The sequence below is a fragment of the Bos javanicus genome, chromosome 25 (genome assembly GCF_032452875.1).
Source record: "Bos javanicus breed banteng chromosome 25, ARS-OSU_banteng_1.0, whole genome shotgun sequence".
Taxonomy (NCBI): domain Eukaryota; kingdom Metazoa; phylum Chordata; class Mammalia; order Artiodactyla; family Bovidae; genus Bos; species Bos javanicus.
This window is the reverse complement of record NC_083892.1, coordinates 37,746,649-37,763,642: the sequence shown is the minus strand read 5'-3', so window position 1 is coordinate 37,763,642 and position 16,994 is coordinate 37,746,649. Positions and strand designations below refer to the sequence as shown.

The window sequence follows — 16,994 nt, the reverse complement described above, 5'->3', positions numbered from 1 at the left end:
CAGCTGCGCGGCCTGATCTCAGCAGACTGAAGGGAACAGGAGGGAACAGGCCAGGCGTCGGGGGTGCAGGGCTGTCTCCCGGCGACCCCGCCACCCCTCGGACCCACCTGATTCTCATAGGCCTCCTCCTGGCAGCGGATGGGGACGTCGCTGGCACCCACGAGCACGTACACCTGGTGGTCACAGGCGATGCCCCAGCAGCAGTCCCTGGCCGCGCTGACCCGCTTGAACTCCAGCTGGGCGTCCCTGCACGGCTCCCAGTGCTGCCCGGCCGTGGACAGCGTGAACACCCTCCCGAACAGGTCCACCGCCCACAGCGCCGAGCTGGGCATGGCCGCGGGGGCTGAGGGGAGAGAGGCAGGAGGGCGAGGTCAGTGGGCACGGCCACTCCAGGACCCTGGCCCCGAGGACTGCCTGGCGAGGCAGGGAACCCCGGGGTGATGCTCTCTTGCTGCAGGAGGCTGAGCACCCTCCCCACCCCCCAGCAAAGCAAGGGCAGAACCCAGCTTCAGTCCAGGTTCCTTTTCTGTTCTTTGCCTTTTCTCCCTCTCATGGTAAGGATTTTTTTTTTCTCGAAATATACAAAAAAATCCAGAAAAAAAAAAAATGTACTATCCAAATACCTACTGCCCCCAGTTTAATGAATAGTGTTGTCATTCGGTCACAGTTTGGATCTTTCTTGTCTAAAGAATAAATGACAGGTTGCAGATCTAATGAATCCTTGAAAGGCCTCCCCATAGGCCCCACCCTCTGGTGCACAGGGTCCCCCTCACATTGGCGGGGCCCCCCATGATCCCCCTTCCTCTGGGTTTGGTAGGGGTGTCCGCACAGGCCTGGCACCCCAGCCAGAGTCCTGTGTGGTCCTGTAGGAGCCGCTCGATTGAGCAGGTGGCAGGGATGGCAGGGGCCTGTCTTTACCTGCTTTTGGTGGCCACCTCCCCCTGACCCCCTCCTCCTGCCATTCTCCGCTGCTGTTCCTTCTCTCCTTTCCCCTTCTGCTTCGTGGAGGGTGTGCAGGCCCACACCTGTGCTCTGCCACTGACACCGCACAGAGCCCCGTGGGGCTTCTGGGCACAGGGCCTTCGTTTCTTTGACTGTAGAGGATGGCCTTCATTCAGCCTTCATTCCCTGAGTTCCAAGGGGCAGATTCAAGCAGTTGGTAATTAGGGAAGGGAGGGAGTGCAAGACCAGGGAGGGACAGTCCAGAGCAGCCTTGGGGCAAGGCCCTGGTTCCCATCACACACCACAGTACCTTTAAGCTACCCTGCAGACACTGAAACCCCCTCCAGGTGGGAGAAGTTAATGATTAACCATAGTATGCTTCCCACAAGCACGCAGACCCCAGGCCATTGGACCCGAAGGTTGATGACGCTGAAGGCTGATGATGGTGGTGCTGACCTCACCACCAACCCATCAGCTTATCCATGAGCTTACCACACCCTCTTTGGACAATTACTGCAAAACTTGTCACTACGTTCCCCACGTGGGGACGCATGTATCTGAGGGCGTTTAGCCTGCTGTGGTCCCCCTTGCCTGGCAGAGCAGTAAAGCTACCCTTTTTAACTTCACCCGGAACTCTGTTGTCATTGCTCAGTTGCTAAGTTATGTCTGACTCTCTGCGACCCCTGGACTGCACCATGCCAGGATCCTCTGTCCTCCACTATTTCTCGGAGTTTGCTCAAGTTTATGTCCATTGAGTTGGACATGAACCTCTCTAACCATCTTATCCTCTGCCACCCTCTTCTCCGTTTGCCTTCAGTCTTTCCCAGCATCAGGGTCTGTCTCCAAGATCCAGTGTGGCACTGGTGTACAGAGAAGCTGAGCTTTCAGCATCACCACTGACTGCCCCCCACCCCCCAACCCTGGGGCCGACGGGGCTGCTGCTCCCCGGAGCGTGACTCCTGGAGCCGCGTCAAGGCCACGTGGCCAGACCTACGGCAGCAAAACAGAGCAGCTGGATGAGGGCAGCCGGGGGAGTCACAGCGAGCAGCTCTGCCTGATGGAGCAGCCCCAACACCCAAGACCGAGCAGCGCCACAAAAGGAGGACATAGCTTGTCTGACTTGGAAACTGGAGCGACCAGAAGACGGAGCCTGGGTGCCTCACAGCTGGAGCCATGCCTTTCTGCTCGAGATGCCCGGGGGCACAGAAAGCGTGACAACTGGAATGGCAACATGGGTGACGGAGTGCCTCTGAAAACAGGAGCAACTGCTGTGAGCAACTAGGCTCGTCTGGAACAAAGTGTGTCTTACAAACATGGAGAAGAGAGTGTGGGCTGCAAGGAAGTGACTGAAGGATAAATAGGAAGTCGGGAAGTGGAGCACGTGCCAAACTTTGGAAAACACCCAGGACAGGCAGTGGCGACAGGAAGAATGGAGAAACGTGATCCTTCCACCTGGGGCACCAACATCCAGGTCAAACACATGGGAAGTCAGGACGCCAGCTTTCTGAAGCCATTTGAAAACTGGCAACTTCATCTGGGTGCCTGAGCTGGGACTCCTGAGATAGCTGTGGCACCTCCAGATGCCTTCTGCTCTTCCCTGGTCAAGCCTGAGGGTCCACTCTCCCCCTGAAGCATTTACTCTGTGACTCAAGAGTCCCAGAGTCACACTGGACCCAGACTGTGGGAATTTGGGTCCTGGCCCCACTACCATCTAGCATGAACAAGAGTCCACTGACTAACCTCTCTGTGCCTCGGTCTCCTAATCTGGAAAAGGCAGAAAGGAGAACTGACCTACTTATGTAGTTGTTGTGAGACCTGAAAGAGGTAACATAGGCACAGAGTTATACCAGATTGCTCAGCACTCAGCAGGAACTCAACGAGTGTCACTGAAATCATTTACTTCTTGGCATTTACTATCCCAGACTGCCAATCTTCTCTCTCTTAAAAACAAACAAACAAAAAAATCAAAGCCCTTTCTGGTCAGTCTGAGTCCTTGACCTCCTCATTTCCTCTGTATCTCCCAGTGCTCTGCACAAAGTGAGTGTTTATTCAAAATTACAGAAAATCACTGCCACCTACATTCACTGACTCCCTGTGCTAAGATGGAAATACGGTTCCGGGGAAGCCAAATGTCAGACATACTTCAGGTTAAAAGTAAGGTCCTAGGTCATGCTTCCCTGGTGGCTCAGTGGTAAAGAATCCGCCTGCCAATGCAGGAGACACAGGTTTGATCCCTGGGTTGGGAAGATCCCCTGGAGAAGGAAATGGCAACCCATTCCAGTATTCTTGCCTGGGAAAGCCCATGGACAGAGGAGCCTGGTGGGCTCCCAGAGTCAGACACGACTTAGCGACTACACAACAATACAACAACAAAGCTTCTAACAGGTGGACAGGTATGCGATAAGGCAAGTATGTTAAGCTGTCAATAGTAGAATCTAGGTGGAAGATGAGTATGTGGGTGCTTACTGTATAATTCTTTCAATTTGACTATGTTTGACAATCCTCTTCATAAGTTGTTGGGGAAAAGTAAGAGTTTTACATAGGGAAAGGCGGTATGTCAGTTCCCATGGTGATTTTTTTTTAATAAAAAATTTTTTTATTTATTATTAGGCTGTGCTTAACTGCAGCACATGGGATCTTTAGTTGCAGCATGTGGGATGTGGGAGCCTGGAGTCTTAGCCTTTGGGCCACCAGGGGAGTCCCCCATGGAGACATTTTTAATGTGAACCCAGTCTTCAAAGAGATTTCTTGGCTCACTGTACAAGTAACGTGAGGTCAGGCCCAGTCTGCATCTTGAGCTCAATGAATGATGATGCTGAACTTAGTTATTTGGAAATGACTAAGCGGTCATTTCCAAACAGACATAATTGAGCCTTCTGGGCAGCTAACAAACAGAAGACTCACCTGGGGGTGATGTTTGTAAACTCCCTCTGGAGTAGAAAATCCTGGTGCACATCACTTCCTAGCTAAAGATGACAGGAGGTAGCCATCCTTGGTTAGTCCCACCTCCTTGGCCAAGATGTGGTCTCAATTTCTCATAAGCCAGTTTCTGGCTGTGAGGTGATGGGGTAACACGTCTAGGGACATCGGGTCACTGGGTCAGAGGACTCTTGAATGGGAGGTTGAAGCATTGAGTTCCACAATTCTAGGATTTCTTGGTTTTGTAGAAGTGAAGAGGTAGAGGCAACATCTCCCAAGCAAGTGACCTCCGATTCACCAAGAAATTCTGCATGATGAATTCCAGTTGGTGCCTCAGTCATTCTACTCAGAAGACTTGCTGGCCACCCTCAGAACCATCTGCCTTTCTGCACGGTTAATTAACAGATTCCTTCAGAGAAGTGGAGGTACCCAAGGGAAGGTGGGGGTGGAGAGAGTAGGCTGGGGTGTGGTGGAGGAAGGGAGAGAGTCCCAAAGGAGAGCCTGAAGCATTTACTTCCCAATCGCCTTAGGACTGCTTCCTGCAAGGTTTTCTGATGGTTTTTTTTTTTCTTTTTATCACACCCTGTCACACCCATCCCCTGGTCAGAGAAAACCCTTTGCTACTAAAGCGGCTCACTGCCTGCCTGACAATTGTGAGGGCTGCTGGGAGGCAATGTTAGGGTCAAAGCAGTGGGAAGAAACAGGACATGCAAGATAGTTGAGCCCTTCCTGAGGAGCTGGGTCCATCCTCTCCCACATTTGGCAGCTCAGAAAATAACCCCCGGGCTGTCTGATCTGGGCGGTCAGCCTGGTTTCACTCTGGTTCCCAGTGGTGGGGCGACAGGTGGGCCCCTTGCCCGGCCACCAGTAGCATCTCAGCGCCAGCCCTGACCATCTGCCTGAGCTAATCCCAGGACAAGCAGCTTTGCTGTCATAACTGCCCACAGGAGAGGAGACGGGCTCGATCCTCTCCACCCTCCAGCCTCTTCCCAAGTCACTCCAGGGCAGATGCTGGTTGGGGTGTCATGTTGGGGCGGGGGGCCGGGGGCGGTGCGCCCGCGGGTGTGCAGCAAAGAGCACCAGCACAGCCCCTTCCCCACTCGGCACGCGTGGGACAAACGCAGTTGCTGCCTCAGCCGCCCCAACCTCTGCAGGAGGGACCGAGGCGCCCATCCGACCTCTCGGCCACCGCTGCACTCACCTGCGGGAGAGGGGCACCGCGCGGGCGGGGTCGCGGCGATTGCTCCTCGGCGGCTGGAGAGCGGCCCGGCCCTCCCGCGAGGCGGAGGAGACCGTGGGCAGGAAGCGGCTGCCAGACCCGCGCCCATTGGTCAGCTTTGCAGTGACGCAAAAGACTGCAGGCGCGCTATTGGCTGCGGCCTACTGCGTCCTTAGCCGGCCTCTGGGTCTCGTCGGGGTCGCGCGCCCGCCCACTTCCGGGGTCTGATTGAAGTGCTGCGAAGCCGCGGTAGTTCCGCGCTCTTCACGCGATCCCGGGGCCGAGGCGGCCCCGCACATGGTCCACAGGCCGCCGGGACCTGGCCGGTCGCCTCCTGAGGTTGCCGGCCGCCCCCAGGGTCTACCCATTGGAGCAGGCGGTGTGTTCTCAGGGCCGCAGGCGAGGAGCGGGGCAGGGTCGGGAGGCGCCTGGGTGCACAGCCCTGCAGGGACTGGAGGAGCGGGCTGCAGGGTAGTGGCGCGAGCCGGCTTGTGGGCGCTTGGAATCAGGCACCAAAACAGGTGTCTAGGTGGTTTCCACCTAATCGAAACGTCGTCTTGCCTACACATAAAGCTTTAACCTTCTTGGGGAAAATCCCAGGACAGGTGATTTTGTGAGTACAACATGGTGTGGTAGCAATAACAAGTCACCAATTTGTTCAGGTTCTGTGTTGCCAGTGTTTAACTACCCTCGAACACCTATTTCGAGGTAGCTTTATGTAGTAATGCCAACATGTGAGTGCTCGATGGGTGCAAGCCTCTGGTGTAGGTGCTGTACGTGGACCTTCTCAGTTCATCTCTCCAACAACCCAGAGAGGTAGGAGATGATGTTTTCCCCAAAGCTGGGCTGGAGAAAGAAAAATGAAAGCAAAAAAGATGTGATTGAGGAAAGGCCAGGCACAGCCAGACACAGAGGCTGAAGCAGTATCAGTTGGACTGTGCTTCTCTCCCTTTTTCTCTGGTTCTTGTTCCTTTCTGGGGACCCACAGGGGAAGCCCCCCATGGATTGTCTCCAGAGGGAGAAAAAGCTGAAGCCTCTGGGTCACCCTGGATGGCTCTGCGGAATCGTGTGTGTTATGAGGGAATGGCATGTGTGGACTGACTGAGCCTGGAGAACTGGGGTGTTTTGGATAATATGTTTGTGTTCTCCCAGGATTCATAATTTGAAGGCGATGGCACCCCACTCCAGTACTCTTGCCTGGAAAATCCCATGGACAGAGGAGCCTGGTAGACCGCAGGCCATGGGGTCGCAAGGAATCAGACACGACTGAGCAACTTCACTTTCACTTTTCACTTTCATGCACTGGAGAAGGAAATGGCAACCCACTCCACTGTTTTTGCCTGGAGAATCCCAGGGACGGGGGAGCCTGGTGGGCTGCCGTCTATGGGGTCGCACAGAGTCGGACACGACTGAAGTGACTTAGCAGCAGCAGCAGGATTCATAATTGAAACTCGGATCCCTTTAGAGATAGGACCTTTGAGAGGATTAAGTCATGAAGGTGGAGCCCTCATGAGGAGACTAGAAGACCTCACAGCCCTGCCTCTTGTAATGCTATAGCAAAGAGGGTGGCTGTCCTCAAGCCAGGGAGCAGGCTGTCCCCTGACGCCGTATCTACTAGTGCCTTGATCTTGGACTCTCAGCTTCCAGAATTGTGAGAAATATTTGTTGTTTAACTACCCAGTCTGTGGTATTTTTGTTGTAGCAGTCTGAGCTGAGACCCATAGCATAAGGGCCCAGCCAGAGAGAGGGGGTGGTTCCTCAGAGGAGAATTGGAGTACTGTTAGCAGGAGCGTGAATGGCCACTGGTCTGCAGAAACATTAGTCTTAAAGTAGAAAGAACTAGATCCTGTTCTGCGCGTGACACTTTGTAGCTGTTTCCTCTCTCTGGCCTTGGGTTCTGCTTTAGAACAGGCCATTGACTTAGGAGCTCTCCAAGGTCCTTGCAGTGTTCTGTGCTGTGACAGAGTTCGTGCCGTTTTTCCTGGATTCAGGGTCTGCCAAGTGGATCTTCTGGGGACCTGTGTTCCTCCCCAGCCCCACCCCCACTCCCCAGTCCTTCCAGCCTTTGCAGAGCTGACCTTTCAGTTACTGTCAGGAGGTCTGCATTTTTCTGTCCTCACCACAACTGATCATCCTCATTCTTGTTTCTGCTTTTTAAAATCTCAACTTTCATTTCCTGTTTCTTCTCCATCCTAGCTTTGCCACTTCTGTCCCCGGAGTTCAGATTCCAGGTCCATCGCTTGCTATGTGAGTCACTCAGCTCCTGTATCCTTATCTACAAAGTGGGAAAACATCATCATCTGTACCTTTGGGTGGTGCCAAGGATGAAGTGAGGAAGTGTGTGTAGATCGCTTACAGCAGTGCCTGGCTCCCAGTGAGGACTCGTATATTTCTAGTGTTATTATCATCTCTGTGTAACTGGGCTGGTGAACTTGGCCATTAGTATCACTGCTTTGTGAGAGTTCCAGAAACACTTTAGACTAAACAACCCTGGATCCAGCACCCTTCCAGATGATTGGTAGAGAGCTCCTGTCAGGATGGTGGACATTACTGTGTATATTCTGCTGTTTGGGGCAGAGAGGCATGGCTGGACTGATGCCAGGATGGGCTGACTGGATGTCTCCAGCGGTTGCCCATCAACCATAGGAAAGAGCTGAGGTTCTTCCCGATGGCTTCCCCCACCTGGCTTCCCCTTCCGTGGTAGCCTCAGCTCCCCTGAACCTTTCAGCTTGAGCCTTGGCAGAGCTCCATATGCGGGCCCTTCCTTGCTCCATCAGACCCCTTGGCTTCCTGCGCACAGACCCCGCTGTCCCACACGTCCTGTCCACCTTCCTTCTTCCACTGTCCATTCTCATGCCACCTTAAGTCTCAGATCAAAGGTCAGATCTTACCAAGGGAAAATAGACCTGAGTCTACACCCTCATACTTTGCACATTCTCCATTCTAGCCCCTCCTGTGTCATATGCCAATTGTTTGTCTTCCCATCTGTCTCCCTGACCACACCATGAGATCTCCGAGGGAGTGCCTCTCTTACTTATGTTGGAATTTCCAGGGCTTTATGATTGCTCAGCACACAACAGGTACTTGATTTTTATAAAGGAATGAATATCCCTCCCTCAGTCCCCCAGAAAGAAGGGTAAATTCATACATTGAGAAATGTTGGAAGAGCCTGAACGAAAGGGCAGAGATTAGCAGAACTGACTCACACACATTCACCCCATGGCTGCATTTCAGCCCCCCCATCAGCAATGTGTGGGGCTGTCTTCACCGACTCGTGACATGGTAGGCTGTCTACCGTGAGCTAAGCTGAGGTGCTTAGGTTGTTCTTAAACTGCAATGGCATTTCTCTTTGTTAGCCACTGATGTTTCCTTTCTCTGTGGACATTATTTTTCACTGGGAGTAAACGCTTACTCACAAGCAGAACACAGTCTTTTCACTTTAATTCTGCTTACAGTCGTTCCTCCCTCTGTAAAGCCAGTCAGTCATATGTTGGCCATGAAACCGGCGCTCCTGGGGCGGGACCCTGGGCAGCCTCGCTCCTCAGCTTGACGACTCCTTCTCACCACTCAGCCAGTGCTGGCTGGCCCCCGGGGCGGCCCACGCCATACAGCTCCTTCCTTTACTCTGCTGATGAAATGGATTTCAACACTTTCGTTTTTCACTTGATACTTAAGAGATAAAGCAGCTAAAAATGTAGGATTTCCCCCATCTATGGTAGAGAAAAACTTGCAGAAACACTGTGTAGAACGTGCAGCTCACGTGCATGTCCAGATTCACACAGCCAACGTCAGCCACCCGTGCCTTCACGTGAAGAGGGGATGTTTTGTATCTAAGAGAAAACCTACACAACCTCTAACAAACAGCGAGCTAAACCTGGAGCCAGCGACAGTCACTGTCAGCTGCCTGACCCCCACCCAGTCATGCAAAGTCATGTAAACACGGCCGAGTCAAACGTTCACGTGACAGACATTTTAGGAGTGCTCACTGTGTCCGGCCCTACTGGGGTTTCAGATTGGTCAAGAGACCTCTTCATCTGGATGAAAAGGTCCAATCGGGGAGAGAGAAATAGGTGAGAAGGCAGAAAAGGCTGTAACCTGTAGGGGTTTATTTGAGTTGGGTGTATAAAGGCAGCTCATCAAGGGTTAAGGAGGATAAACTGATGAGGTCAGTGGTGAAGTACAAGGGTCAGGAGTGGACCAAGAAGCCCAGGTTAATATGCTTAACATAAGCTACACTCCAACAAACAACATAAAACTTGCACTCATGGGACTTCCCTGGTGGTCTGGTGGCTAAGACTCCCCACCAGTGCAGGGGGCCCTGGTTCGGTCCCTGGTCAGGGAACTAGATCCCACATGCCGCAACTAAGACCCAGCACAGCCAAATAAACAAACTTGCACTCGTACCTTCAAGTGCCTAATATTTATATACCTGTCGGAATACAGGTCTGTGTATTTATCTGTTCTCCACCAGAAGCCTTTCAGGCAGGGCCCACCTTCCACTTGCCTTATGCTTCACCCTGTACCCCACCAGGTGACGCCTACTGGTCAGGAGCAGTTTGAGGAGCTTCTCATGGCACTAAGTGAAGTGAAGTGAAGCCGCTCAGTCGTGTCTGACTCTCTGGGACCCCATGGACTGTAGCCTGCCAGGCTCGTCCGTCCATGAGATTTTCCAGGCAAGAATACTGGAGTGGGTTGCCATTTCCTTCTCCAGGGGATCTTCCCCACCCAGGAATCCAACCTGGGTCTCCCACATTGCTGGCAGACTCCTTACCCTCTGAGCTACCAGGGAAGTCAAATGGCACTAAAGTCTCACAGAATATTCAAAACCAGACCGCGATCTGTGTTAGACCTGCATAAAAAAGGCGTGTTCTGTATATTTGACTCCAGGAATATAATTTTCCCAGCACACCATTTGCACCTAAAATGTGCTTCATTGTCAAGATATTTATGGACGAAGTTTTTCACTAAGCTACTCCAGAGTGGCGTTTCCCATCCCAGACCCCATCAGCAACCCTCTAGCATAGAAGAGGAGCCCTGCCCACGGCCAGCACCACAGGTATCATCTACCCTCGAAGAAAAGCTTAAGGAAATTCTACTGGAATTTCTACAGGAAATTCTGCAGTAAATTCTTTTACTTTTGAGAGTAAAAGCGATGCTTATTGGGACAGATGCTAAGAAAAGGGGCACACACCGAGACGTGACCACGCTAATCACAGGGCCAAGTGTACGAGACCAAACAAAGCATCATGAAGACAGTATAAGAGAACATCCTAACAATCTTGAGGGAAGGGAGGATTTCAACCAAAGATGCAAAAAGCACCAACCTTAAAGGAAAAAATTAATATACTCAATTACTTTGTTATTTAGTTGCTAGATCACATCAGATCAGTCCCTCAGTCGTGTCCGACTCTTTGCAACCCCATGAATCGCAACACGCCAGGCCTCCCTGTCCATCACCAACTCCCGGAGTTCACTCAGACTCACGTCCATCGAGTCAGTGATGCCATCCAGCCATCTCCTCCTCTGTCGTCCCCTTCTCTTCCTGCCCCCAATCCCTCCCAGCATCAGAGTCTTTTCCAGTGAGTCAACTCTTCGCATGAGGTGGCCAAAGTACTGGAGTTTCAGCTTCAGCATCATTCCCTCCAAAGAAATCCCAGGGCTGATCTCCTTCAGAATGGACTGGTTGGATCTCCTTGCAGTCTAAGGGACTCTCAAGAGTCTTCTCCAGCACCACAGTTCAAAAGCATCAATGCTTCGGCCCTCAGCTTTCTTCACAGTCCAACGCTCACATCCATACTTGACCACTGGAAAAACCATAGCCTTGACTAGATGGACCTTTGTTGGCAAAGTAATGTCTCTGCTTTTCAATATGCTATCTAGGTGGCTCATAACTTTCCTTCCAAGGAGTAAGCATCGTTTAATTTCATGGCTGCAGTCACCATCTGCAGTGATTTTGGAGCCCCCAAAAATAAAGTCTGACACTGTTTCCACTGTTTCCCCATCTATTTCCCATGAAGTGATGGGACCGGATGCCATGATCTTCGTTTTCTGAATGTTGAGCTTTAAGCCAACTTTTTCACTTTCCTCTTTCACTTTCATCAAGAGGCTTTTTAGTTCCCATTCACTTTCTTCCATAAGGGTGGTGTCATCTGCACATCTGAGGTTATTGATATTTCTCCCGGCAATCTTGATTCCAGCTTGTGCTTCTTCCAGTCCAGCGTTTCTATGATGTACTCTGCATAGAAGTTAAATAAACAGGGTGATGTACTCCTTTTCCTATTTGGAACCAGTCTGTTGTTCCATGTCCAGTTCTAACTGTTGCTTCCTGACCTGCATACAGGTTTCTCAAGAGGCAGATCAGGTGGTCTGGTATTCCTATCTCTTTCAGAATTTTCCACAGTTTATTGTGATCCACACAGTCAAAGGCTTTGGCATAGTCAATAAAGCAGAAATAGATGTTTTTCTGGAACTCTCTTGCTTTTTCCATGATCCAGCGGATGTTGGCGATTTGATCTCTGGTTCCTCTGCCTTTTCTAAAACCAGCTTGAACATCAGGAAGTTCACGGTTCATGTATTGCTGAAGCCTGGCTTGGAGAATTTTGAGCATCACTTTACTAGTGTGTGAGATGAGTGCAACTGTGCGGTCGTTTGAGCATTCTTTGGCATTGCCTTTCTTTGGGATTGGAATGAAAACTGACCTTTTCCAGTCCTGTGGCCACTGCTGAGTTTTCCAAATTTGCTGGCATATTGAGTGCAGCACTTTCACAGCATCATCTTTCAGGATTTGAAATAGCTCAACTGGAATTCCATCCCCTCCCCTAGCTTTGTTCATAGTGATGCTTTCTAAAGCCCACTTGACTTCACATTCCAGGATGTCTGGCTCTAGATTAGTGATCACACCATCGTGATTATCTGGGTCATGAAGATCTTTTTTGTACAGTTCTTCTGTGTATTCTTGCCACCTCTTCTTAATATCTTCTGCTTCTGTTAGGTCCATACCATTTCTGTCCTTTATCGAGCCCATCTTTGCATGAAATGTTCCCTTGGTATCTCTAATTTTCTTGAAGGGATCTCTAGTCTTTCCCATTCTGTTGTTTTCCTCTATTTCTTTGCATTGATCGCTGAGGAAGGCTTTCTTATCTCTTCTTGCTATTCTTTGGAACTCTGCATTCAGATGCTTATATCTTTCCTTTTCTTCTTTGCTTTTCGCTTCTCTTCTTTTCACAGCTATTTGTAAGGCCTCCCCAGGCAGCCATTTTGCTTTTTTGCATTTCTTTTCCACGGGGATGGTCTTGATCCCTGTCTCCTGTACAATGTCACGAACCTCCGTCCATAGTTCATCAGGCACTCTATCTATCATATCTAGTCTCTTAAATCTATTTCTCACTTCCACTGTATAATCATAAGGGACTTGATTTAGGTCATACCTGAATGGTCGAGTGGTTTTCCCTACTTTCTTCAATTTAAGTCTGAATTTGGCAATAAGGAGTTCATGATTTGACCAGTCAGCTCCTGGTCTTGTTTTTGTTGACTGTATAGAGCTTCTCCATCTTTGGCTGCAAGGATATAATCAATCTGATTTTGGTGTTGCCCATCTGGTGATGTCCATGTATAGAGTGTTCTCTTGTGTTGTTGGAAGAGGGTGTTTGCTATGACCAGTGTATTTTCTTGGCAAAACTCTATTAGTCTTTGCCCTGCTTCATTCCGTACTCCAAGGCCAAATTTGCCTGTTACTCCAGGTGTTTCTTGACTTCCTACTTTTGCATTCCAGTCCCCTATAATGAAAAGGACATCTTTTTTGGGTGTTAGTTCTAAAAGGTCTTGTAGGTCTTCATAGAACCGTTCAACTTCAGCTTCTTCAGCGTTACTGTTTGGGGCATAGACTTGGATTACTGTGATATTGAATAGTTTGCCTTGGAAACGAACAGAGATCATTCTGTCGTTTTTGAGATTGCATCCAAGTACTGCATTTCGGACTCTTTTGTTGACCATGATGGCTACTCCATTTCTTCTAAAGGATTCCTGCCCACAGTGGTAGATATAATGGTCATCTGAGTTAAATTCACCCATTCCAGTCCATTTTAGTTCGCTGATTCCTAGAATGTCGACGTTCACTCTTGCCGTCTCGTTTGACCACTTCCAATTTGCCTTGATTCATGGACCTGACATTCCAGGTTCCTATGCAATATTGCTCTTTACAGCATCAGACCTTGCTTCTATCACCAGTCACATCCACAACTGGGTATTGTTTTTGCTTTGGCTCTATCCCTTCATTCTTTCTGGAGTTATTTCTCCACTGATCTCCAGTAGCATATTGGGCACCTACTGACCTGGGGAGTTCTTCTGTCAATCCTATCATTTTGCCTTTTCATACTGTTCATGGGGTTCTCAAGGCAAGAATACTGAAGTGGTTTGCCATTCCCTTCTCCAGTGGACCACACTGTGTCAGACCTCTCCACCATGCCCGCCCGTCTTGGGTGGCCCCACCGGGCATGACATATATATACACACACACACACATACACATACATCCACTCTTTTTTAGATTCTTTCCCATACAGGACATTAGAGAGTATTGCGTAGACTTCCCTGTGCTATACAGTAGGTTCTTATTAGTTCTCTGCTTCACATGTAGTAGTGTGTGTATGTCAGTCCCAATCTCCCAGTTTGTCTCTCCCCCTTCAAGTACTTTAAAATCGAAAACTTCTGTTGATCATTAAGAGGGTGAAAAGGCAAACCACCTTGAGATCGACATATACACAGTTACATTTAAAATAGATAACCAACAAGGTCCCACTGTATAGCACAGAGAATTCTGCTCAATATTATGTAGCAGCCTGGATGGGAAGGGAGTTTAGGGGAGAGTGGATACGTGTATGGGTGAGTCTCTTTGCTGTTCACCTGAAACTATCACAGCATTGTTAATCAGCTATACTCCAATATAAAATTAAAAGTTTTTAAATAAATAAAATATTAACAAACAAGGCAACCCACTCCAGTACTCTTGCCTGGAAAATCCCATGGACGGAGGAGCCTGGAAGGCTGCAGTCCCTGGGGTCGCTAAGAGTCGGACACGACTGAGCGACTTCATTTTCACTTTTCACTTTCATGCATTGGAGAAGGAAATGGCAACCCACTCCAGTGTTCTTGCCTGGAGAATCTCAGGGACGGGGGAGCCTGGTGGGCTGCCGTCTATGGGGTCGCACAGGGTCTGACACGACTGAAGCGACTTAGCATAGCATAGCATTAACAAACAAACCCCCAAATGGCAAACCACCAAGCAGGAGAAGATATTTGCAACACCTGTTGCCAACAAAGAGCCAAGATCTAGATTATCAAAACAACGCCTGTCAGTCAGTATGAACAAGACAAACACTTAAAAAAAAAAGCAAAGGACTCGAATCAACTTTTAAGAAAAAAAAAAGGGGGAAATATGGATGGTCAGTAAGTGTAGGGAAAAGTGCTCGACCTCAGCAAGCACAGACATGCAGATAAAACCCACAATGAGACACCCCCCAGGAAGGCCACATGGAACTGTGGGCTGACGCTGTCACTGGGGAAACTGGTCTGACATCATCACTTATCTCTGACGCCGAAGCTGGGACTGGCCCGGGGACAGTATCGCCTTAGATTGTACACACAGCAGGAGCGGGTGCAAGAGCGTTCTCAGCAGCCGTGTCTGGCACGGCCCGAGTGTCCATCACCAGTAGAATGGATGAATAAATGTGGCCTATTTATTTATATTTGGGATATTATTGGTAACAACAAAAACAGAATGAAGCACAACAGTGCAACAACGTGGGTGAATCTTAAACACGTGCCAAGTAAACAAGCCAGAGCCCCAGAGAGCCTTGTACGATCCTTTTACAGGTGAGACTCAAAAATAGGCAAGAACTTAATTATAACATCAAGGGATGTACGTTTAATGGTCAAAGCATCAAGACAGTGAGTACCGTAATGTCACCATAGCAACCGGGATGTAGACGCCTTTGGTGGCACTAAAGGGACATACTGAGGCTTTGGGATTGTTGCCAACATTCCAGTTCTTGACCCATGTGGTGATTACATGTTTTGCTTTAAAATAATTCACATTTACACCTTCTATATTTTTCTCTGTGTTTTATATTTTACAATTTAAAAAGGTTTTTCCTTTTCTTTTTTGAAAAGGATGTATAGTAAAAGTGACTGTCCTAGTTTTGCATGAGTGGGATGACTTACCAATGACAGCATCACATGATTTTTTTTTCTTTTGGCCTCACTCTCAGCTTGTGGAATCAAACCCGTGTCCCATGCATTGGGGAGGTGGAGTCTTATCCACTGGGCCACTAAGGAAGTCCCCCACACGTGATTTTTAAAAAGGCCGTGGCTGGAACAGTCCAGAAGATAAGACAAGACGAGGTGAGCTGGGAATCTGAGGCAGAGAGAGAACTCTGGGGTCACAGTGACACCAACGTTGAAGATGACGAGAAGCTGGAGTTAAAAGTCATTTCCAGAAAAGTAAGAGCGAGAAAAGTTTTTTCAAGATAATAATTTATCCCAAATGTGGCTTGAAAATAAGGACCTGAAGCCAAGTTAGCAAATATTATAGGCATGTATCTCATTGTCATCCTCAAAAAACTGAGCCCAAGTGAACCCCATCCTTTGCAGGTACTTCTCTTGGGGAAAGAGGAAGGTCCTCTGAGTTCACACAGCCCCTGAGCCCTGCCTGACAGCATCCTTGGGTTCCCCAAGGGAGAGTAATTTGCCCACGTTCACACGGCCGCTCAGGATTCTTGGGTCACAAACCAAACCATAAAAGAGGATCCCTGGTGACGGGTTTTGTTTAGCTTGTGGAGTCCGCACCGGGCTGCCAAACCAAGTTCAGAAAACAGGCAGAAGCCAAGGGCCCCTGGGAGCTCCGGGGGCCATCTGATCAGGAGGGGTGTAGTGTGGCTTTCAGGGCATTAGGGTTTCTCTGATGGGGCGGTAGTTTAGCCAAGGCCAGGATACAGTGAAGGTGTGAGGATGCGGGGGAGGGAAGTGGACAAAACGATCGTCAAGTGCAAAGGCCCGGAAGCAGGGACTTTGGCCAGCTGACTGTAGCCAGGGCAAAGACGGCCTAGAGGGAGGTGGCCTCTGGGGCCATGGCGAACCTATGAGCTCATACTGATGCTCTGCAGGGACCCGTTACTGTGAAGGGTGCACAAGGGTGGTTGTAACACAGAAGTGGAGGAGTAATGTGTCTGTGTGCATGCTAAGTCGCTTCGGTCATGTCAGATTCTGAGACCCCATGGACTGTAGCCCGCCAGGCTTCTCTGGCCACGGGGATTCTCCAGGCAAGGACACTATACTGGAGTGAGTTGCCATGCCCTCCACCAGCGGATCTTCCCAACACAGGGATCAAACCCAGGTCTCTCTTGTCCCCTGCGTTAGCAGGAGGGTTCTTCACGCTGGTGCCACCTGGGCAGCTGGGGGAGTGACAGACTGTGTTTAGCTCTCACTGATTTCACCGTCTACTCAGGGTGGTCCCTGAGGTCTCTGCCCCTCCCCCATAAAACCCCTTCCCTGGAATGGGGGCTGACGTGTAACAACCTTCTAGCTGGCAGAATAACGCAAAGAGAAAGGGATTTTGCAGGTGTAATTCCAATACCACATCAGTTGAGTCTTGAGTTATTCAGAATGAAGATCATCCTGGGTGAGCTTGGCTTATTTATGTAAAAGCCCTTTGCAGAGGGACTTCACTCTTGGAGGCAAGAAACTCTCTCTCCTGATGGCCTTGCGGAAGCAAATAGCCAGGCTGTGAGCAGCCCCTGGGGGACCATGGGCAGCCTCTAAATCCAAGGGCGGCCCACAGTCAAGAAGCCGGTGCCCTCCATCAGCAGCTTCCAAGAAGTGAATCCGGCTGGCAGCTTGCATGGACTGAGAGCAGATCATT

At 49.9% G+C, this 16,994-nt stretch overlaps 1 protein-coding gene across 5 annotated transcripts in view; it reads right to left on the bottom strand.

Moving 5' to 3' along the window:
• TECPR1 (tectonin beta-propeller repeat containing 1) overlaps positions 1 to 5,172 on the bottom strand; it is a 28,087-nt gene extending 22,915 nt beyond the window's left edge. For 4 of the 5 annotated variants that reach the window (XM_061402183.1, XM_061402181.1, XM_061402182.1 and 1 more), the window contains exons 1-3: positions 5,063 to 5,134; positions 919 to 1,128; positions 108 to 343 (exon numbers count right to left, since the gene is read on the bottom strand). In XM_061402183.1, coding sequence (XP_061258167.1) covers positions 108 to 343; positions 919 to 1,114 — 432 coding nt within the window. In that variant the 5' untranslated portion in view covers positions 1,115 to 1,128; positions 5,063 to 5,134. Of the gene's footprint in view, positions 1 to 107; positions 344 to 918; positions 1,129 to 5,062 lie in introns of all 5 variants that reach the window. The other variant, XM_061402179.1, reaches the window with a different exon arrangement.
• Positions 5,173 to 16,994: the final 11,822 nt, after the last annotated feature.